This window comes from Cupressus sempervirens, chromosome 6, assembly GCF_028749045.1.
Source record: "Cupressus sempervirens isolate cs-2001-9-10 chromosome 6, ASM2874904v1, whole genome shotgun sequence".
Classification (NCBI taxonomy): Eukaryota; Viridiplantae; Streptophyta; class Pinopsida; order Cupressales; family Cupressaceae; genus Cupressus; species Cupressus sempervirens.
The window spans coordinates 515,379,645-515,404,300 of NC_143123.1; the positions used below are offsets into that span (position 1 = coordinate 515,379,645).

Consider the following 24,656-nt stretch of genomic DNA (forward strand, 5'->3'; position numbering starts at 1 on the left):
ATGATTTTTTTTTTTAAAATCAAACTTTTCAAGTTGCAAATTTATTTTTAAAATAGAAAGAGTTTCATACTTAGCGCACAAAATAAAAGTTCAAACTCTTGCTCAAGCTTTTGGAAGCAAAAAAATCACCTCCTCTTTTTGCAAAATGAAAACCCCAGCCAACTGCAACACAATCCAACTTACTAGCAAAACCAAGCAAATGACAAAACAATCAGAATGTGGTCTCTTTTACTTGGGCTACCAAATAGGATGCATTATTTTTATGATTTTTTTGTTGACTTTTTAAATTTTTTTGCATGAAACAAATAGGGGAAGATCAACTGTCCCTAGTACGGTCCTAGTTTTTTCCCCTTATTTTTTCCTGGGAGTCCCTGCGTACCAGAAACATACCCTAGTTTTCATGGGAATTTGGGGATGATGGGGGGATGGCCCATACCTATTCCCCCATCTCGAAAACTTGAGGCTTTTTGGTAGGGACATGTCCCCAAGGTACGTAGCTATAAAGTGAAGTTTCAATCGAGAATGAGCTATTTTTTTGGTAAATTACATAGATTACACTTCTAAACATATATCCCCCACTTCTTGCGATTTGTGAAATCCTTGTGGTATGTCTCCTTAAAGGAGATTTGTTATTACTTTTGAATCTTTGATTTCCTTCTCCACCTATTGAACTTTAACTACTGACCATTCTTGCAATCTGATTTTTCGCTATTATAATAACTTAAATGACTTTAAATTAGTTTTTTTAAATAAATGCAAGCATACAAGTGCAAAATAAAATTATAAAAATATTATAACAAAGAGTTAAACTTGTTTCTTTGTTTTTTCTAAAACAAAAAATAGATTTTTTGTTTTGAAAAAATTAAACTCAAACTTGGAAAAACTGAGCAAAGTCTAAAATAATTCATCAAGACTAAAAAATTCATTAAATGACTAAAGAATAGGGTCAAATGCTTCCTTAGATGCTTAAATCTCCTTTATGAAAGTTATCTAGCACTCCATGAACAACCTCCTTTGGAAAAAACTACCGGCCCTTCGAAATGCCAAAATGGAGACAAAATGAGAAGATAGTAAACGAGCAAACAAAATGATATGTTTTTAGGTTGAATGGCCTCATGAATGTTTTAGGGCTTTAGAAAAGGAAAGCCCTTTAGTTTTATGTTTTTTAAGTGGCATTTCGAGTTTGGGCTGCAAATGTGCTCGTTTGAATGCGCATCAAGGCTTGCAGATGTGCTCCAGATGTAAATTAGGTAACTAATAAGGTTGCGGGCATAGAAATGGAGAATAGGAATGCAATATTGAGAATATGAATGGCTATTCCAATAACAGCTATTTTTTGGAATGGGTATAAGCGCATTTTAGAGGCAAAATGAGAATATGTATTCCTATTCCCTATTCCAATTGACGAACCAAACGGAAAATAGAAAATGTATTGATATTCTTCATTTGGAATCTGAACAATATGGTCGATTATGTGTAGAAATAGGAGCAAGTTGTAGATTGAAATATTGAAATGCATTAAGTTTTTTTTTTTTTTAATATTTTTTTTTCTTTTATTAATAAATAATAAAAAACATCTCCAGTTCTCATCTAGTCCTGCTAGGAAAACTCCAGCAGTTAATATTTGTGCAAGTTACTATTTTTCTTCACCATTTCAAAATAAATAGTACAATTCTTCTTCTGGAGATTTGGCCATCTGTTTAAAAAAAGAGAAGAGATATAGGGAAAAATGTTTCTAAATTTTCTAGATGCTTTTAAAAAAATTGAAAATTTGATATATAAATTATTATTAAAATTTCCCTATTTTTCCTGTTTTGCAGATGAACCTGCTGTTGACATTGGCAGTACGAATAACAATCTTTTAGAAGCTCATCAAGACAATTCAAAAGCTAATAGTGGTACTGATTTTGGAGTAGAAAGTGAATCTTCAACAGTGATAGCTTCTGGTTACTCCAGTTTGGCTCACCAGGAAGGAGATATTAAGAGGAAATCTCCTTCAAGTCTATTCACGGTTAGCAGATTCAGTAATGCTATTGATGCTTCTGAAAATGCTCGTGCTATATGCGCTTTGGGGATAGCCATCTTTTTGGTCATTCACAGCTTTCTTTTGGCAACCAATAACTCTATGGGTGCAGCCTTTGACCGGTTTGTTCCTCCATGGCCAGTTTCTTTTTTAATAGGGACAGACATGACTTTAGTTATGGCAATCATGCTTACAAGTTCAAAAGGTACAAATCCCATGGATGCAACTGGTCTATCTTCAAAAGGAACTTATCCAACGTCAGGGGTTTGGAAACTGGTAAATACAGCTGGAAATGTTTTGCAAACTCTACTCATTTGGACCAAAGTGATAAATGCCCTTTTTATAGATTTCAGCATTTATCTTGTTGTATTGGTTTGTGGCCTCTCTCTTGTTGAATTCTGGTCCTGCTCTTGATGTACTTGACTGGCAGATTTCCCTATCAACTCTTATTTTGGTAGGCCCACGTAGTTGTACATGACATGGTAGGCTGACTTTTTTAGAGGTGTCAAAAACAATCATGCCTAAGCCACAACTTTCAATAGATATATTTACATTTTGTACAGTAAAGTTTCTCCAATCAATTTGTCGATTTTATGAATGGAAAGAATGAACTGCATGCAATGCAGCTAAGGACTAGGTGAAGCGATTCATTTCTTTTCTTACAGAGTGCTATTATCCATACGGATGTTTGATTTCAGGCTAGAGGATAACCTGCTGAATAGCTTGCCATCTTCACTATTATTGAATTTGTCAATCAATGTGAAAATTTTCTTAGCCATAAGAGGTGGTAAGAAGTTTTTCCCCTTAAAAACCTTTGCAGTACTCCAAAACCAGCATTGTAATGTGCATTTCTCAATATCAATTGTATCTTAAGAACTATATATGTCATTTATCAAAAAAGAAATTGGGACTCCTGTTTCCGAATTCTTGTAATGTATCATGATGACAAGAAGAGCACCAGTCCATAGCACAAATATCTACTAGGGAGCTTTCACTTAATGTAAATTGAAAAAAGCAACAACAGACATATTTATGGAGTCCTAAAAGTTAAATATAATTAGATATACGAATTCTCAAGAATCTACATTTAATGAAATTAAAGGGTTTTGGATTTCTCAGCATTAGCAGATTTTTAATCTGTTACTCATAAAACAATGTCATACCATAAAGATTCACCTGTAGTTATCACAAACGGTAGTCGACTAAGTCAACCAGGGAGGGTAAAATTTGGAGCAAGTCCCATGTTCAAGTTATATTCACTTTGAAAATGACAATATCTTCGATTATATTCATCAAAATTGAAAATTGTCAAAGCAATAAATACTGCAATACAAAGCCTTAGTTTTCCAGTTTATGATAGTATTCATGCCCCTGCAATTCCCAACCCCACTCACTCAGATTCACAATGCTAATGTAGGTGCCCACTATGATTGCCTAAATAATAAACTAGAAGTACAACAAAATATCACAAAATTTGTATTTGCACTTGGCGCCAAAGGAACCCTAATGTTGAGAGTTACCCATATGCTAGCCCTAAAATAGTGGACTTTATTTGGGAGACATGCAAATCTAATTTGAAATATTAAGAATAGGAGTTGGAATACACGGTGTTGTACAAACCTCTGAAATATTAAACATTGGCTCGATGACTGATAACGCTGACATGGCATGCAGAAAGACAAGCCAGCTTGGCTTAGCATACCCATTACAACATCACGTGGGTGATATGCCTTAGTCATATCTACCAGGGGCATTGGGATTTTTAAGGGACATGGTAGTAACGATGAAACTTGGAAATGGAGTCAATACGATGGGCTTGTTGAAAAATGTTACTTTGTTAGTAAACCACAAAAACAGTTATTTTATGGGCCCACAATTTAGCCAAATGGCCATCTTGTAAGATAGAAATGCACATTTTAAAGATTTGGCCTGTATTGAACTCAGGTTATGGACTATTTTAAATCTTGAGCCCTAGTGAAGAACGAACAGACTCACTGAGAGGGGGAGGGGGTAAATCAGTAAGCTGAACTAATTTAAAATGATGCAGCAGAAGATTGAATCACAAAAAGAACTTGAGACACAGACACAAAATTTATATCGTGGAAAATCCAACAGGGTAGAAAACCACAGTCCACTACTAAACGAAAAAGGACTATAACCTCTACAAGAAAGAGCTACAACTCTTTCCACCACAGCAGCCAGACTTAGGTGGAACCTTTACAACTATGAGCTCCAACTCATTACACAGCTTTGGCTACAACCAACATTGTCTTTTAAGAAACACTCAAAACAATAGACTCAGGCCATTAAGACTCTCCTACAACAATATATTAGATAAAAGCTTGTGAAAAGTAACATCATCCAGTAATCACAGAAGAGCTTAGTCCAGCAGCAAATGTATTTTGAACTTTTTTAATGTATTACATCTTCTGAATCAACTCAAACTGAAGAACATCCTCATGCAAGCAACACAGTTCCTCTTCAATACTCACTGAAGGTGATCATCTTCTTGTTTCTTAGAACGTTAACAACCTTCATCTATAATCTGCTAATTGCAAGAACAAATAACACTAGGTAGCCTGTTGATCTCCTTAGGCTGCACAAACCTGAAGCTAAGTCACAAAATATGTCAATTTTATCCATGAAATTTCAGTGAATTTTAACCCTTTACGAACTTCATCCAAATTTTAAGATATTTAAATATATTGAACAATAATGTTGAGGCATTTAGTTTAATTATTTAGCAACGTGAAACTATTTTGACAATTTTGTGGATATATTACTTATATTTAAAATAGATAAATTTATATCTAAGATAAATTTAATGTTGATTTATTTCTCAAATTTTTACCATTGCAGAATTTGTCTGAATTATGATCAATGAACTTGAACTTGAATTCGATCCTTATGACCTAGACCTTAAGTATTCCACATCTTTTTTTGTTTTCCCGGGTGCTAACTCAAATCTTATCACAGAGATATATTCTATAAAACCAGTAATACGATACATTCTAAATAGCGTTTTTTTTTTTTAATGATTCCATTTTTTGGGCCTTTGAATATGGGCAAATCTTGTATGCTACACCTGCCAGTTTGCAAGCAGCGTCGGAATCAAATCACAGATTTCTGAAAAAAACTCCCGCAAACAGGTAGCGCGTTGCTTACTTGAAACAAACATAAATTTTTTGTTTATGATAGATGTAATGAATACCTCAACAACAAACATTATAGTTTGTTAATGATAGATGCCGTCAATACCCCAACTATTCATCTTAATGGGCTTTTTGCATCATTTTAATGTTGCTGTATGTAATATTCCCAAAGATAACCATGATTCTCTCCTCTCCAACAATGTCGATGTTATTTTTAAACTATTGTTTCCACACCCCACCTACTTGTGGTTACTAAGGAAAGAAAGAAACGTTACATTACTAAACATATGGCGGGTGCAAACATGAGTGTTTTTTGGTGTACACATGGCAGGTGCAGACAAGCATTTCTGGTTTTTGAACATACAACACATCAAAATATATTTGAATGCCAGCCCAGCCTGCCGAATAGTTGGTGAAAACTACGTTTGAATAATAACATACCTCTTCATCATTACTTCCTGCAGTAATGCCTCTGAACATTCTCTATAGCCAATGATCATACAAGTGATGACATCGAACTTAGCAGTAAAACTTGAGCACATGAAAACACATGTGCCAACAATCTATTAGGGTCATGTGAAAATGTCAAAGAGGCAAGAGGCTCGTTAAGATTAGTCATCAACTGATCTGCAGTGAACTGGAATTTCCACAAAACATGACGGTAAAACCATCAATGACACAAGGAAAAATACCAACAATCTCCCCCTATTTTTCATTGATGGCAACCTCAAATTTGAAATACTCAGCAAAGCATAAACTCCCCCTGAAAAGTACTACTCCCCCTTTGACATCAATGACCACCAAGCTAATTTGATACAAATCTGAAACATCGGGGTAGAGGATAAAACATTTGAGCACCCAACTGAAAAAACCAACTTAGTGAAGTAGGAGTACACCAAGTCTGCTCCTGAAGTATTCAAAGTGTTCCCAAGGTAATGGTTGAGTGAATATATCAGTCTCCTGTTCCTTACTACACAACTTGTTCTTTCAAAAAATGAGATCGGATTGGATTGTGCTTAGTTCATAAATGCATAACTGAATTCTTGGAAATGCCTTTAATGTTGTTATTATCATAGTAGATAGAAATGGGATCAACAAACTCAACTTTAAAATCGAGCAAAATACATTTCATATAAATTACTCGAGTGCAATATGACACGACTGCTATATACTTGACTTTAGTTGTGGATAGTGAAGTGCAGGATTTTTATCGCTTAACCAGAAAAAAAGACAACCACCAAGAAAAAAATACGCCGCCACTTGTACTTTTCTTATCATCAACTGATCCACCCCAATCTGAATCAGTATAGGTTGTTGTGCAACATAACCAATAACTTGCATTATGTCATGTCTAGTAGCAATAACAAACAATAGACTTCTACCATAGATTTGTAAATTGTTTGATCAACACATGGAGATTGATCTTCTTTGCTTAGATTACAATTGGTTTCCATTGGAGTGCTGATTGGATTACAATCATCCATTTTGAACTTTTTTAACAGCTCTCTAATAGATTGATTGAGAAATAAAGATTCCATCTGCTGATTGATGAATTTGCAGCCTAATAAAACAAGATAAACACCCCCAACATAGACATTTCAAATTCTTGTTTCATACTAGAAACAAACTCCTTTGTCATTTTAATGCAATCACTTCCAAAATTAAAATCATCCACATAAACAACAACAATGAGAATGATGTCACCTTCTTTTACATACAGATTGCTATCAACATAGCCCTTTTTGAAACCATGTTGTTTTAGATATTTATCCAATGTGTCATACCAAGTTTTTGAAGTTTGTTTAAGACCATGTAGCGCTTTTACTTGTACACGGTCAAAGTTGTTAGTAAAAGAAAAACTTTTAGGTTGCTCAACATATACTTCTTCATTTAGATCACCATTCAAAAATGCTGATTTAATGTCCATTTGGTGAACTTTGAATCCTTTAAATGAAACAAAAGTAAGGCAAATTTTAATAGCTTCTAAACTTGCTTGGGTGTAAATGTTTCATCATAATCCACACCTTCAATCCGAGCATAACCTTTACAAACTAGACGTGCCTTATTCCTTATCACTTGTCATTCTTCATTTACTTTCTTGCTATAGATCCATTTAGTGCCAATAACATTTTTGTCCTTGGGTCTAGGCACAATTTCCCATGTGTTACTCTTTTGAATCTATTCTAACTCTTCTTCCATAACAACAATCCAATGTTCATCTTTGTCTGCCTCTTCAAAGCATTTAGGCTCAAACAAAGAAAGTAAAGAAACATCATCATCTTCATAGTAATTGACATTTTTTTTTCTAGTAGCTCTAGTTCTATTTTCAGGTAATACTTGTTCAATAGAATGATTTCTTTGTACAAATTTAGACTTCTTAGAAGAAGTTGTACCAATTTCATTTTGTGACTCCATCTTAGATGATTGGTTTGTAGTCTCAACTTCTTCATTGGAGGAATAACTATTATCACTTTATGACAGTGCCTTTTCGTGAGTGTTTTTCTTATCTTTATTCGTTGTCCCAGCTTGTGCTGATGGAGTAGAAGGATGAACAATAATGTTGGTCTCTTCCTTTTTCCATTATTGCTATCATTTACATTCTCCCAAGACTCATTAGTAACTTCATGAACTTTCACATTCACACTTTCTACAGTTTTATGCAGCCTTTTGTTTTAACATTTAAAAGCTTTTCTTTGAGAAGAGTAGCCGAAAAAATACCTCCATGTGATCATAAATTCAAACTTGCTTAGATTACCATCATCTATTCTAACATAACAGTATTATCGATTTTCTTAAAGTATTTAAGCGTTGTTGGTTTACCATTCCAAAGTTTATAAGATGTCTTGCTATACATGTCTCTTAATAAACTTATGTTTTGAATTTATATAGCTATATGTACAGCTCCTCTCCAAAAAGTGTCACTAATATTACCTTTATTTATTATGATATGTGACATCTCTTGAACTGTTCTTTCTTTCTACAACACTATTCTGTTGTGATGAAACTTATCTTTTGATTTCATGTTGCTCGCAAAAAGTTACAAACTCATTAGAAGTAAATTTAGCACCGTTTTCCGAATGAAAACATTTAATTTTTGAATCAATTTCATTTTCAATCAAGACTTTAAAAATTTTAAACATATCAAGGGCTTCTGATTTTTCTTTTAGAAAAGCAATCCAAGTCATACATGAAGGACCATCAATCAACAACATGAAATATCTTTCATCTTGTAGACTTGTTGTTCTAGTTGGCTCACATAGATCCGTAGAGAGGTTTGGAGTTGGAATGTTCCTTCAGTTTGAAAGATGTTATTTTTTGCATTCCCATTTGACAGTTTTTATGAGTAATGTTTGCTGACATTTCCAACAAAGGAATGTCTTTAACAACTTCCTTCTTGCTGAGCTTAATCAAAATTTCAAAATTAATGTCCTCAAGTCTTTTGTGCAGAAGCCATGCTTCATCAACTTGACTTAAACAAGAAGTTTAATTGTTAGTACTATTAAAAACATACAAGCTATTTGTTGCTCTTGTGGCATTATCAATAAATTCTTCTCCTTTGCTAAAGGTGCAAAAATTTGAATTAAAAGAAAGATCATATCCTTGATCACAAAACTGACTCACACTTAGTAAATTGTGTTTTAGACATTTGACATATATATACATTCTCAACTTTAGTTTCGCTATTATTCAACATAATAGTACCTATACTAGCAACTTCAGCAGATGAATTACATCCAAATCTAACCTTTACACCATTCATTTTCTAAAGCGTATGGAATTTACTTAAGTCACTAGCCACGTGTTTAGTGCAGCCATCAACATACCAAATAATCATTATTATTTCACGCGAGAAGAGTAATTTGCACAACTAAAGATTTAAGAGATACCTCTTGATAATTTCTTTGGCAAACTTCAACAATTTTTGGTTTGCTCTTAGCTTCATCGTTAGAAAGTCCTGCAATGTTGCTCTTACAAAATTTTGTAGTGTGGCCAAAGTTATTGCATCTATAATAACACTGTAGTTTCCAAAAGATTGAAAGATGCTCCTATTAGAGAAATGGAATTTTATTCGAGGAAAAACATGTAGTTAGTGGCTTTGTAACCAAAGTAATTGCAAAAAAAATATATCCATAAAAAATGTTGTATTAGACCTGTTCATGTAGTTTTGCTTAGAGGTAGGAGGCTGCTCTCCATTTGCATTCTATTGTGCCATCCCTTGTGACATAGAACATTGACCAACTTCTAGTCCAATTCTGCATTTGTCTAATGGTTGCTTTTGAGATGCAAGAAGATTATCCAAAGACATGCAACTCTTTTGGATTTGTTACTTCTTGACCAAATAAGGTTGAGGATTTTCCAATATTCTTGAGTGAGGCAACTTCAACTATAAACTTACCAATATTTTCTTCTTTCATCTTATTTTGATTCTCGAAATCCTCTTGAATCTTCTTAACATTATAAATTTTTGATCTCCTGTCTACTATATTAAGGATTGATGGATCTGTTGTCTACTATCTTTTGTTCTTTTCTGTCTAGCATCCTGATGATGGATCATGTAGTATGATCCGAAACGTTGATGTAAAAAAACTATACGCAATCAAATCCAGAAATCTAAAAGCATTAGTATGGATTGTGGAAATCTAATAGATCTCAACGAGAAGTTTCAACTTCACAAAGGGCTATAGTTGTCTTCCTTTTTTCTGGTCTTTCAACTTGCAATAATTTAGTAAGGTTCCAATTTTCTTCTTAAGTCTCTTAATTTCAAAAAGGGGCGCAACTAATTCAAGTTCTAAATCAACTTCATCATCTTCCACATTATCATGTCCTTGACTGTTTTAATTTGCATCATCATGGTTGTCAATTTGATTGTCCTCCTTATCCATACAATGTCATCCTCAAGGTTTTTGGCATATGTTGCTTGTTGTTGCTCCCAAATCTCTTTAGTTGTATAGTAATCAAAATATTTCTCATGCTTAGAATAACCTAAACAACATAGAATTGTGCTCATTGCCTTCACATTATTATCGAAGGCTTTCTTCTCTTTGGCATCATCTAAAGACCTCATAAGAGACACATAATCAGCTCTAACACAAGTCCAAACATCAAAACCAAGTGATTTTATACAAGTCTGCAATCTATAACTCCAAAGAATGAAGTTTGTACCATCAAACTTAGGAGCTCCACATTCTACATGCTCTTTAAAATTCAAATAATTTATAGCCATAAATACAATTTCATCATTTTGATTATCATGCTCAATGCTAGAAATAGTACCATTTTCATCCTTTAGATAAAGACTTTTCTCAAACTTATGAGATTTTCTATTGCCTTTTACAAATTTCCTTGACCTTCTAAGCTTTGAGCTTTTTTCATCACAATTGTTCTTTCTCAAAGGACATTTTGAAGCAAAGTGACTAATTTTACTATAGTTAAAATATTTTAAGGTTGGCTTACCTTTGTGTTTGTTAGGTGCTTTCTTTAACTTCCTTACAAGATAAGCAATTTTATAATTTGAATTTTCTCCTGAACTTTTACTTGGTTTTTATCCTTCTCTTTTCCACCCTTAGTAGCCTTGATTGCAATTTCTTTTACTTGGTTTTTATCCTTATCGTTTCCACCCTTAGTAGCCTTGATTGCAATTTCTTTTATTGAAGACCTTTCAACATTTGTCTGCATTTCATATGCAATCAAGATGTGAATATTACAAAGTAGTTGGTAAAATACTTGCTTAATATTAACAGAGACTGAGAGGTCAATATATACAAAAGAATGAAACAATGTTTCCTTAAGAAACAACTGTAAAGAATAGAAGCTTTCTATTCTAGTTGATGTAAAACAAACAATTATCTACAACATAACTAAATATTAGAAATATTCTAATATTTACAATAGATTACAAATAGATAACTATTAACTAAAATATAAGCTATCTATTATCGTAATACCCTCCCTTAATGATTAATCTATCCACAACACCAAGCTCTCCTCTGAATTTGACAAAATTTATTGTTGATTTTCGGATTTGCTGCAAATGTACTAAGTGTTGCCATAATATTTGATACATGTTTTCCAAATGGCAGCGACCTCTTATTTATAATGAACAAAGGCTAAGAAGAGACATGTCCCTTCATGGGACATGTCTATTTGTTAATTTGATCATTAATATACTAATAAATATAATCATAGTTTTATATATATATAATTTTAATTTTAATTTTTCTCATAAAATAATCTTATATCTCATATACAATTATATATTGCCGTGGTTTTATCCAACTGAAGCTACCAAACATCAACACTCCCTCTTGGCTAGGGAGGATAAACACAAGACAAATATTACACCACTAACAATCTTTATGAATGAATATTTAATCAGAAGATTTCTACCATTTTGATATTACATTTTATTTCATGAATATTGACCTTCAAAATATCAATATATGATATTCACCAAAAATCTAAGTAATGGTCTCACGAATATCAACACTTGATATTCACCATGTACTCAATGAGGCAATGGTCTTCAAAATATCAACATATGATATTTACCACTTTTATATCACATTTGAGTATTGGTCTCTAGAATAACAATATATGATATTCACCAAATACTCTTTGAATAATGACCTCCAAAATGAGATGCAAGATATTCACCAAATACTGTGAGTAATGACCTCTAGAATATCAAGTCATTTAATAATCACTACATACTATGTAATGGCCTCTAGAACATCAATTTGCATAACATTCGCCATATACTCAAAAATGTTTATAAGGTATGTGCACACGCATTCTCATAATGCTTACCATATAAATGTCCACCATGCAAGTTATAATCTATCATGATCTGCATAGACATCCTAAGATATCCATCATAATAGAAAATTAAGTTATTGTAAGATCGCCAACTTTCAATAACTTCTGCAAATACAGGTGACATCATTTGGAAGTCGTCACTTTCTCATGATGTACACAGGGGGTAGGCCCATTAAAATCACATAGTCACAAGGTATATTCATTCAACACAATCCTCTTCACTGCTACAATTGATCACTGGAGAATCCATCTCAACATGCTTTACTCAGTCTGAATCAATATGATCAAGATCACCGAAGGTTGACTGAATCATTTCCTCTATCTGCTCCTTTAGACTGATGTATCAAACTCCCTCTGAACATCAATCTTCTGAACCCCTTTACCTTTGAAGAAGTTTGAGGATCCCTCTGAATATTAGTCATCCTTTTCCTCCAATAACATTCTCAGAGGAAAAGATCAAGGAACATATAATAGTCAAGAATAATAAGTAATAATAAAATCACTCCAATATTCTGCACACACATTCTCCTCACAATTCTTAATTCTTTGACATGTAAAAAAAATGGATTCCTTATGATCCCATATATACTTATCATGTATATCTATACAAGAAATTTAAATAAAATATTTCAAATGTGAAAGTAGAAACTTAAATAATATACCTACCTTTTAATATGATAGGTAACTTGGTGGAATTTATATTAAATCCACGTTGTTCATTTCCCATCCGGTTACCTGTGGGTCCCTTTGTAATAGGCCCAACCAAAAGGGTAGGTGGTATTTTGTTTGAAATGCCATATCAACATTTTGATCCACATATAAACTTTCCTTTTTATATTACTCAATCTCATTTAACATCCATATGGGGGTTGAGCATTTAAGGGTGAGGCCATGTCACTCCATGTGGACCACTCCCCAATGATACTAAAGCTCGTTAAACATCACTTTCCCATCTTTCTGTGGAAATTGTGGCTCTTTTCTATGTTTTCCACACTTAGATCCCATTTTTAGTGTGTTCTTTTCTTTTTCCCAATCTTGCCCACGTTACTCGTGTGATGATTTTATAATAAAATTGCCTCTATGCATGGCACTATTGTGGAACGACGACCATTTGAACCAATTATCGCTGAGAAAGGTCTGACCATAATATATGATTGTGTAATGGGCAATGTCTTGAACGTAATCACTATTTCAGATTATCTATTTCGCCAATACTTTATCATACACTTTGGATTATTTGTATTGTTGCTTTTAATGATTCTTTGTATCTCATATCTTCTTTGACAATCTCTGACCTTTTACTTATCTTATAGTTGGTGCATACAAAAAATTCACAAGAATTTATTTTTGTCTTTTTGTCACTTTTACAACTTGCATAACTCCCTTATCAGACAAACAATCCCTCATTACAATCCCACAACATTATATTCAATTAAATGAGGCACAATAGATAACATTGTATTTTGGGAAAGTTTCTATCAAGTTACAATAGACTAGAAACTACTACATATATTATTCGAACTATTTATGCAACTAGATTGTACAAATCTTTAGCAACATATGTTTTAACATTGTTCGTTGAGTTTAATAATGACTAATTTTCTACTATTTAAATTAATACAAACCATTGTTAAAAACATTGTTTGTCTTCAATACATAGTTCGATGTCACCTCTACAAGTGACATTTTCAAATCGATACATATGCACCATACTAACCAACACTAAATTATCAAACTTACATTTCTTTATTTGTTTGTATTATATAGATTCTATACTACAGATGATAAGGAGATTACCATTGGAAATATTATCATGTCTTACTGCTGATGTTAAGACTTTGCCGAGACCTGTCTAAGTACTCGGTATGCATGTTGGAGATTATGGTTTGTGGTTAGTCAAATTCTAATAATTTTGAGCTAGATCATTGTCTATAATTTGATTACAATATATCTTTTATGTGTAGAGAGCAACACCTCTTTGGCTTATATTTTTGCATACATAACAATGCAAGAGTGTCCAACAATAGCATCGAAAAAATTCTTCCTAGGAGTATTAAAACAAATCTATTTGGTGTAGATCCTCTTTCATACCATTTTTTTACAAACTACTGCACTATTGTCCTTTTTTAAATATAATTTTAAATTATTTCTAAAGGTCTCACAAGCCTAGTAAGGAACTTGGTCTGATACCATGTTTATTTTTAGATATGCTGCAAATTTTTATTTATTTTTATCAATAAACGACCAAAGCCTTGATTATATTAAATAATAATAATAATAATAATAGATTATCTCCGTTCAAACGGGCATTGGTAGGAAAGAACGAAGAAGAAAACCTCCAGTCTTGCCCGGGACCATAGTCCTTTATTTTTACATTATTAAAAGGGGCATACCCCAGTTGTCATTTTCCAAAGTTTTATTATCATTACAAGGAGAAGGACAAGAATCCTTTTCTGAATTTTATAATCTTTAATTATTCCTATACTAATCAATCATAATCCTATGTCTGAGATGACCGGTTCGACCGGAACTTTGTACTCCTAGTCGGTACCTCTTCTTAGCTATTCTGCCTGAGATGCTTGCACCTTACTCTCCTGCTACTCAATTATACAGCTTAAAGCAGGTGTTAATACTATTAGTTAAAAACATTTGATAACTTGAATTCGTGGCAGGATATTACTAAAATACTTTGTTTCTCCATGCGGGACAAGAATACTGAGATCAAATCCAATTAGAAGCTAATCTCTCTAATTTTGACATAATATTTGTTTCTAATATAAATTTGATCCTAACATTCTTTATTCAAAAAAGAAACATTTTTAATTACTTTGAGTCCTACTAAAACAGGTTTTAACATATTAATCTAGAAATCACTAAACTTTTATTAATTAATTCTTTCATATATGAACTAAGATTCCTACCCGTACTTATTTAAATAATGCCCTTCTTAAACACCATATTGAGAATTTGTTATTTTTAGAATTGCATCTATGAATAGCTCTGAATGATATCCTAATTACCCTTCTAGGATGCTTTAGGTCATTCAAAATTGCTCTTATTTACTATCATAATTAGAATGGTGTTCTCTTACATTCACAAAACATTTCTACTATTGCAACTAAACATAGAACCCATAATTATTAAGAAAAGAGAATATGTCCAAAGCAGATTCAGTCCAGATACACTGCACCATTCAGAAGAAGCAAAAGGGCAAAATTAAACTCACCACTGATATAGAAAAACCATAATATATGTTAATATCATCAAGAATTTATAGAGATTTGGATTAGGGAAACCTGAGCTACTAAACAATAAAGACAAGCTTGCTAATCTTCTTTTGAATGGGTGTCAAAATTTGATATATCAAACTACAACCTGTATTAGATCTAATATTATCCTTAGTACATTTCAAAGACTATATACAAAGCATACTATCGATAATACTATTCCGAAATTAAAAAACTTAAGATACATTCATTGATTGCCCGTGGCATACCAACCTGGCAATCTCTAAGACACAACACCTTCAAGGTAGAAAGGAAGAGACGAGAAGGACCTAAACAAGACCAAAACAAAACACAAGGGACCAAGGGTAAAATAGAGGAAACAAAACAAGGGATCCCTCAACCCGACTACTGGAATACAAAAACTTGTTATCCACACATAATTCCAATGTGTATCAAACTACTTTTTCCAGAAAACCATAATAATTTTTGCAATGTCCTTGGGATTTTCAAAATGGAACTGAGGCAGAAATTCGAAGATGTTGTTTTCCCTACTTTATTTTTCAATGTTAGGGATGCAGAATTCCAGTGCTTCCAGATTCTCTAGCTCCGCACCTTGGTGGATATAAGATTTAAAAATGTCGAGGTAGTTTTTGAGCCAAGCCTTGCCTCCATCCTCTATGATCCCTCTCCATCTAAGGAGACATTGGATGCTAGTGTCCATTTTCAGCCATACTTGATTAAAGGCAACATACTCTTAAATAATTAGAAACGGGCATCTGGGCACAATTGCCAGATGAAAACTCCCAGGTGGATGTGCCATGTACATTTCTAGAAGAGTAGTGCTATGTTTCTCATCTAAACTCATAATGGCTTCTTCCAATCCCACGCACCAAACTAGATCAAAAATATTATGACAAAGTTTGATCATTGCCCATTTTTCTACTTTGGCTCTGGCAAGACAACTTATGGATGCCCCTATAATGTCACTATTTGTTCTCCATGTGAAATCATAGTTGAAAATACCTTCTCCTAGGGCATGACTCATAGCAATCCTCATCATGTTATCCACTGATTTTGACAGTCAGCTCCATCTATTAGGTTTCACATTGTCACGAAACACCATGGTTTGCACTTCCCATACATGGAATACACTGATATTGGTATCCATAATGAAGTTAAAACTAGCTCAGATTGAAAGGGACGGAAAAAAATAGGTATAAAAAGCCAAAATCTTCAAATGAAGGAACTAGAAGTGCCTAGATTTATGCCGACATCAACTGATGTCACTTTCATGATGCCAATATGAAATGAAACATGATGGGGCTGAGTGGCACGCCATGATGGTAATGTCAGGGAAGAGATAGACGACTTTAGATGCTAATAGGGGAATAAAATGAACATTTTTAGTTCTAATGATGTATATTCAACTGATATTATATAGGCATTCTCATAATAATAAACAAGACTTCACTCCTAATGAGAAAGTCCTCTAAATTAGCAATACTTTATATATTCAAATTAAAATTTTATTACCTGTTAGACAAAACCTTAATTACTCTCTGTCTTCCCCTATATTTGCTGTATAAGTGAGATTATATTATTATACATGGAGATAAGCACATAATTAAGAGGTATATATGTTGTTTTTATTAGGATATATGGTTTAACTTAAGATGGGGATATTATTTAAAAAACTTGAGTTGTTCTACAAGGCTAATCTAGATTAATTATTCGGATATAGATAGAGCTATTGTATGTTGTCGATTAGAATACTTACAATTAAGTGTTAATATATAGAATAAGAACCAGGGGCTCCTATTAAGACTAGCAATAATTGAACACTAAAATATTTTTGCCATCAACCCCCTTATTCGCCAGCTAATTTTGCATGTATGTTACCTTATCGAAAAATATGACAAATCTGAAGTTTTGGAAAAATGTCTAGAATATTAAGAACTTCTTCTAATTTCAAGTTTAAGATCCAATTAGGCATCGATCTTTTCCTAATTGCATTTAGTATAATCTGTGAATATCCTTCAATGATAATCTTGGATAAGCCTAAATTTAGGCAAATTTGGAGACCTTCTTACAAGGCTTCTATTTTAGCCATATTGTTAGTTGTTGGATCTATGGATTTAGCCCTTTTGGCAATTTACTTGCCTGACTCATTATTAACGATACATCAAAATCCTGTAGAAACAGGATTGCCTCTTGAAGCTCCGTCAAAGTTTAACTTGGTCCACCCAATAGGTGGAGGGATCCATCTGCAATTCTCCCTCACCTCTTTATTATTCTTTTTATAAATAAGCGGAGGATTAATAAGGTTTATCCATTTCTTTTTTATTGACCCATCCCAGCTCGAGAATGATCCTTCTTCTTTCTGGGTATTCCTAAGGTTAGAGTTTAAAGTCTCAACTATATATGCCTCAATTTTTTTGATAATGTCATCTGGCTACATATCCTGGTCACGAAGTATTCTTCTATTTCTTTCTTTCCATACCTCCCACATGAGGATAGATGGGCAAATATTCCATAACCTACTATAGATACCTTTACTACTCTGTTGGCTAGCCCTTAAGAAAACCAACTAGGGATTTTGGCATGGGAGCGATCTAGCCTAGCATTTGTCTGAGCCACTCCCAACAATATTGTGTCTATGTGCATCTATATAAGATGTGATCCGTGTCTTCGTTATCTTGTTTACATAGCACACATCTTGATGGGCCCTCAATACCCAACTTGTAGAGTTTGTCGGCAGTTAGGATACTATTCTGAAATGCTAGCCATAAAAAGAAACCTACCTTTGGCAAACAAGACAAATCCCAACAGATTTTAAGTGAGATTTCCACTTCTTCCTATCTTTGGATGTGAATGAGAGCTTTATAACCATTTTTAACACTGTACCTGCTATCTTTTGATGCTACCCAGACGAGATTGTCGTTCCTTTCTAATTGCTTAGTTTTCTTGCTCTGGATTATTTTTCTATATACCTTTTTTGCTGATGGTTCCATGTTTATATTATCCACAGATTTCCATTCCCAACTTGTGATTCCATTTATAGTTATTTTGGTTTTATAATCACTGACCTTGCACCCCTAGTATTTGACTAATTTCTCTTTGATGCTTTCTGGGGTCCCCAAGCTATCTATTGAGGGATACCCATCCCATGAATCTTCCCAGAATAAGGCTTCATCACCCTTTCCAACATCCCAAGTTAGATATTTACTGATAAGTGCTCAACTTTTAACTATAAAGTTCTAGCTTTCAAATCCTTTAGGGAGGGTCCTCATCCTAAAGATGGAATAGGGATCAATTGCATTAAGATATTTTTTATACATAATTTTAGCCCATTTATGATCCCTTTCTGCAAAAAACGCACTAGGCAAGTTTAGCCCCTAATGCTTCATTTTTCCAATTTAGGTTTTTTATACCTAAACATCCAAACTCCTTTGGTTTACATATGTTATCCCATCTTATGAGTGCCAATTTTTTTGAGTCATCACAAGCATTCCAAAGGAAGCTTCCAAGTTTTGCCTCAAACTTCTTATTAATATGTTTAGACAAAGGAAGGCAGGAGAGCAGATACATAGGAATAGCAAACAACATTGATCCAATCTTGGTAACTTTACCAGCTTTTGTAAGTCATTTGTATCCAATCTATCCAAGATACTTTTTTCATGTTTTATTGGATTTACTACCTTTTTCTAACTCGATTCCTAGGTATTTACATGGGAATGTACCCCTTTAATACTCCATGATGCTACAGATCTATGCTCATTTCAAATTTGGTATTAGTGAAAAAGATTTCAAATTTGTTAGCATTCACTTTTTGACCTGACACTTCCATATACTATTGAATGATAGACCTAATGTTTAGGGCCTTGTTTGTTGTACTTTCACTTGACAGAATGGTATCATCTGCATATTATTGGTGGGTAATGTTGGGGATATTTTCAGTTATAGTGATTCCATTTATTTTCCCCTCATTGTGAGCCTTGGTAATTACTCTCCCAAAGGCTTCTGCCATGATAATATATAGGAACGGAGATAGGGGATCTCCTTGTCCAATACCTCTTGAAGTGTCAAAGAATCCTTCAGGGGTTCCATTAATAAGGACTAAAATTTTAGTAGCAGAAATACACCGATAGATGAAGTTAATCCATTGGTGCAAGAATCCAAAGGCTTCTATGATTTTACATAAGAACCTCTAGTCAACCATGTCATATACATTTTGGATATCCAATTTCATGAACATGCTTGCCACTTTATTCTTATTGGCTGAATGTAATGTTTTTTATATAATGAGTATTCCATCTAGGATCAATTTACCTGGAACGAAGTCAGTTTGTTCTTCTAAAATAATCTTGGGAAGAATCAGTTTAAGTCTATTTGCTAATTTTTTTAATAAGATTTTATAGAAAGTATTGCATAGAGCTATAAGTCTAAAATCCCTAAGGTTTTCAGAATCATATTTTTTATGAATCAAGGTGAGAAAGGTGTAATTGATTTCAGACAACAATGATCTACCATTTCTTGATGCTTCAATGGCTTTCCAAAGATCAACACCAATAATGTCCCAACATTTTTGGTAGAAGAATGTCTGGAATCTGTCTGGACCTGGAGAATTGTCAGGGTTCATGTTGAATAACACCAATCTGACTTCTTCCAAGGAGATAGGTTTGTTTAATGTTTTATTATCTTCTAATGTAACCACTCTAGGTATAGCTTCAAGCATTTTTGCTTGAGCTACCCTATTTGAGCAATCATAGTTGTTTAATAAATTATGAAAGTGACTCACAAAAATCTCAACTATTTTGTCTAGGTTTTCAATGTTAGTACCTAGTGGATCTTTGATTTTTAATATTTTTCTTTTGGCTCTATTATGAAAGGTGGAGTTATGGAAAAAATTCGTATTTCAGTCTCTTTCTTCTAACCATTTTTCCCTTGACTTTTGCCTCCAAAAGATGACTTCTTTTGCCAATATGTTTTCTTGCTTGGCAAGTAATTCTTTTCCTAGATAAAAACTATCATTATTCATCCCCTTTTTAATTACTTCTAAATTTAGTTCTTTTAGTCTTTCCTCTATCTCTAATTTTTCTTTAAATATATTATTAAAGTGTTCATTGTTCCATTTAAGTATGTTTTCTTTAAGAATTTTCATTTTAGAGACAAAAATGTACATTTTAAAACCTTTAAAATTACCTTGATTCCACCATTCTTTAATACGTTCAAGAAAGTTTTTGTCTAAAAACCACATTTTTTCGCACTTGAAAGGGTTTCTAAAAGGTTTAAAAGGTTTAGAGAGTTCAATTCTAACATGATAGTGGTATGATCCTGCAATTGGTAGAATTGAAGATTGGATATTGAGATTTAATTCACTCAGTTCTCCTTTGAGAAAAAATCTATCTAGTTTCTCAGCTATATAAGAGAAATATTTCCTTTTATTATTTCATGTGAACTTCCTGTTATTAAGCGGGATGTTGATTAGGTTCTTAAGGTCAAACTAGTTTTTAAAATCTTTTGAAGCTTGGGAAGTTTGTTGGGTACCACCAAAATTTTCATCTATATTTAAGATGGTGTTAAAATCACCACCCATGATGATAAGTTCATTACTGTGATTATTGATAAATATGTTAATTTCATCCGATAAGAGCTTTTTATCTATGTTATAGACTGGGCCATAAATATTTACTAAAATGAATTGTACGTTAGTTTTGATGCTTTTGACTTTGTTGCTCATCCATGAATTGTTTGATTTTAATATTTTAAAGTAACTTTCCTGGGATTCCAGATCATGCCTAAACCTCCTGAGGCTCCTCTATATTCACGAAAGTTAATGTTCCAACTACCTAACTTCTTTTCTAGCTTGTTTGCTTCTTCCTTATTCATTTTTGTTTCTTGTAGTTTAATAATTTCAAATTCAAATTATTTTAGGTTATTCTTTAGTAATCGTTTCTTACTAGGGGCATTTAAGCCCCTAGCATTCCAAGTAGTGATCTTCACACTTCCTTGGGAAGAATCTTCCCCTTCCCTGGATTAAGTAATTGACTAATCTTTTACTGCTCTTTTGCCTACCCATCAGCTTCTTTGAGTTCCTTAAGAGATTTCCTGCCTCTCTTAGCTTTTAATTTTCCACACTTGGGAGAATTTATCCCTTCTTGGTTCATTTGAATACCCAACTGCTCTATGTACTCCTATGCAATTAAAGTAATTTCATATTGTTTTCCTTCTTTTTCATCTTTATCTTTATTTTCCAATTCTTGTAATATTTGTTCTACAAGGACTGTCTGATCTTCTATAGGTCATCATTTGTTAATGGTAACTTCCTGAAGCCACTCTCCTCAGAGTCATTACCTTGAGCCATCATTGGAGCATCTTCAGATGTCTGTAAGGCTTTGTTGTTTTTGTCTTCACCCTCAATAATTAGCAAATCTCTTTTTAAGTCTTCAAAAGTGTAGTTGTCTCCAACTAGTTTTAAAACTCACCGCAATAGATCCTCTTTCCGTGACTCACTACTCTTATTTATATTCTCAAAGCTAAATACTTGAATTAGTTCCTCAGTTAATACTTCAAAATTATCTTTCTGAGTCTCATTTGAAATTGCCCTTTCCAAGTCTTCATCTATTGCTGAATCATTGTTTAAAAATTCTTGAAATTCTTGTGTTAAGGTTTTTTCTCTCTTGCTCTGGTCACTTCTCTTTGCCTTATGATCATTGGAATTAAGATCAAGGGATTATGCTCTTGTGGATGGAGTTTGCCAAAATTTGGTGAAACAGTTTATTGTCCTTCACAAGTTCTTCTATCTTTTCCTATGGGATTTCCATTTCCTCTTCTATATACTTAAACTTTCCATGTTCTGGAACTTTATCCACAAATAGGAGGTGGTTTTCTCTTTCTTAAATACTAATGATGAAGTTATCCAATGGCTTTTTGTCTTGAGGTTTCGACTTTTTTTTTCTGATGATTTCTCCCCCCCATTTATAATTCTTGTGTTCTTGTCCTTTTTAACTTTCTTTGATCTTTTCTTGAATTTTTTTGTTGCTGATGAAAATTCCTTGTTGCCTTATGTTAGCCATATCTTGAGTAACTTTACCTTTTTCTCTAATGAGTTCTTTGGAGCTTTGATTTACACAAGTAGTCTATATTTTTAAAATAGGACTGATTCCTATAAAATCCTCCATATTTTGTAAATCAGTAATTTCTTTGTTGTTCTCTGATATTGGGAGTTTTTCCTCTTCTGTGCTTTGAGATTCTCTCTTTTTAGCCTCGTATGTTATCTCTAATGCTTTCTTCTGAACTTTCTTGGGAGTTAGAGGTGAGCTACTTCTGATCTTTGTTGATTGATTTGACTTTGTTGTCTTATCGGTTCTAACTACACCACTCTCAAATACTAGCTCTACTTTCCCTGTTGTATCCTAACATATCTTCTGGTGACCTTTCTCATATATGAGATCCCTTTGAAACTCTCTTTGATTCCTTATGTTCATCATAGGGAATGTACTCTTAAGATCTGTAGTTAATTGCAACTTCTTGAAGAAGATTTTCCTCTCATTGTCTAGTGTAATTATCTCTAATATTTTACCTTCACATCTATGGTAATTTAAATTATAGATATCTCTATTTGTTATTACTTTAATAGGTTTGAATTCTAAATTATTTATCTTACATTTGATCAAAAGTTTGATGTTATTGCAATATTTAAAAGATGCATCCATTCCAATCAAATCACCAATTGAGAGTCCTATTTTCTTGATAACTTGTACATGCAATAGTTTTGGTGGGAGTGATTGAAGGGAAATCCAACTTGGGATCAAGAAGTTTAACATTTCTTCCTTACAATCTCATAACCACTCAAACAATTTCATAGTATATCCTTTAAAATAACAGTTAGAGACAAAGAGAAAGTCTTTTTTCACATATTCATCACTAAAATGAATGTATACTAATCTATCAGAATGGTGAGAGATACTTACCTGGTTGTTGCAAAATTCCTGTAGCCAATTGATGAGATTGATCATTTTAGATTTTGGCCCATTCCAAAATGCAAATAAACCAACATTTTGACACTCCTACCAATGGTCTTCACTATCTTGATTACTAATAATAAGGATTTTTTCCTCAGATTTGGTTGAATTGGGTTTAGGAGCCGAGAGGGGCTGAATGTCAAGATGAACATGATATTTCGAAGCATAGTTATGAGGAGGAGGAATATATGTCTTAGGTGTAGCAAAGGGAGAATTGAGAGTTGTGATGTCAACCTTGCTAGGCTGATCTTTATAAAGATTCAGGGGATCCGTGAAGGATTCAGATAGAAAACCTCTCTATTGAGAAAACAAAGCATTTTTATTTTGTTCTGTGTATCTAGTGAGATTAAAAATTTGGATTTGATTTTCAAGGCTTGTCATAGAAAAAATGATAGGGAAAATACTATGCAAACCCAAGGAGTTGAACAGTTTGGGAGATTCATAATCAGGAATTTGGGGTTTTACCATAAGTTTACTAATTTTCTCTAGTTCAGAATGGAGTGAAGATACTTGATTCAAGACCATAATGGCTCGTGAGTTGACATTCCCATCTACTATTGTCAAAGTCTTAAATCCTATCCTCTCTGCATTATTTTTCAAAATTTCTATTGGAGTGGCTCTTGAATTTTTGAAATTTATCCACTTCGCATCTAGATGTCCCAGTCCATTTTGCTCATCTAGGACCAAAAACGGGTTCATTGTTTCTACTGTGTAATTGATCTTTGTAGGGAGTTTGTTATTGAAGGGGGTGCATTAGTGTGAATTCTCCCCAACTTTTTCCTCTCCTTGCTAGGGTTTCTAAATTCTGATAATGGATGCGGCATCGAATGAACATTAGGTTTTGATTTCTTCTCAAAAAACCCTATCTTCCTAGCTTTCCAGCCTTGATCGCATAATCGTTTGTCTTTTATCGCAAAATTCACATTTTTCACATTAATGATATCTACTCTACTTGCCATTTTTCTTTTTGTGATTATATAGTTTTTTGGATATGTTCCAAATATACTAAGCACTGCCATCATATTTGCTATGTGTTTTCCAAATGACAATGACCTCTTATTTATAATGAGCATAGACTAAGAAGAGACACATCCCTTCATGGGACATGTCTATTCTTTAATTTGATAATTAATATAATAATAAATATAGTCATAGTTATATATATTATATTAATTTCTCTCATAAAATATACTTATATGTAATTATATCTCATATATAGTTATATATAGCTATAGTTTTATCCGACTAAAGCTACCAAACATCAACACTTATCAAGTGCAAGAGGCATGGTGAGAATGTCTGTGCTCTGATCCATTGTAGGAACATACTGCAACTCTATTGTCTTGTTTTCAACTAGTTGTCGTATGTAGTGACAATGACCATCCACATGCTTGGTTCATTCATGGAAGACTAG

General features: G+C 33.2%; 1 protein-coding gene across 1 annotated transcript in view; it reads left to right on the top strand.

The window, feature by feature from the left end:
* LOC149553284 (uncharacterized) overlaps nucleotides 1-2,590 on the top strand; it is a 38,972-nt gene extending 36,382 nt beyond the window's left edge. The window contains exon 2 of the mRNA XM_089788757.1: nucleotides 1,821-2,590. Coding sequence (XP_089644883.1) covers nucleotides 1,821-2,437 — 617 coding nt within the window. The 3' untranslated portion in view covers nucleotides 2,438-2,590. The remainder of the gene's footprint in view (nucleotides 1-1,820) is intronic.
* Nucleotides 2,591-24,656: the final 22,066 nt, after the last annotated feature.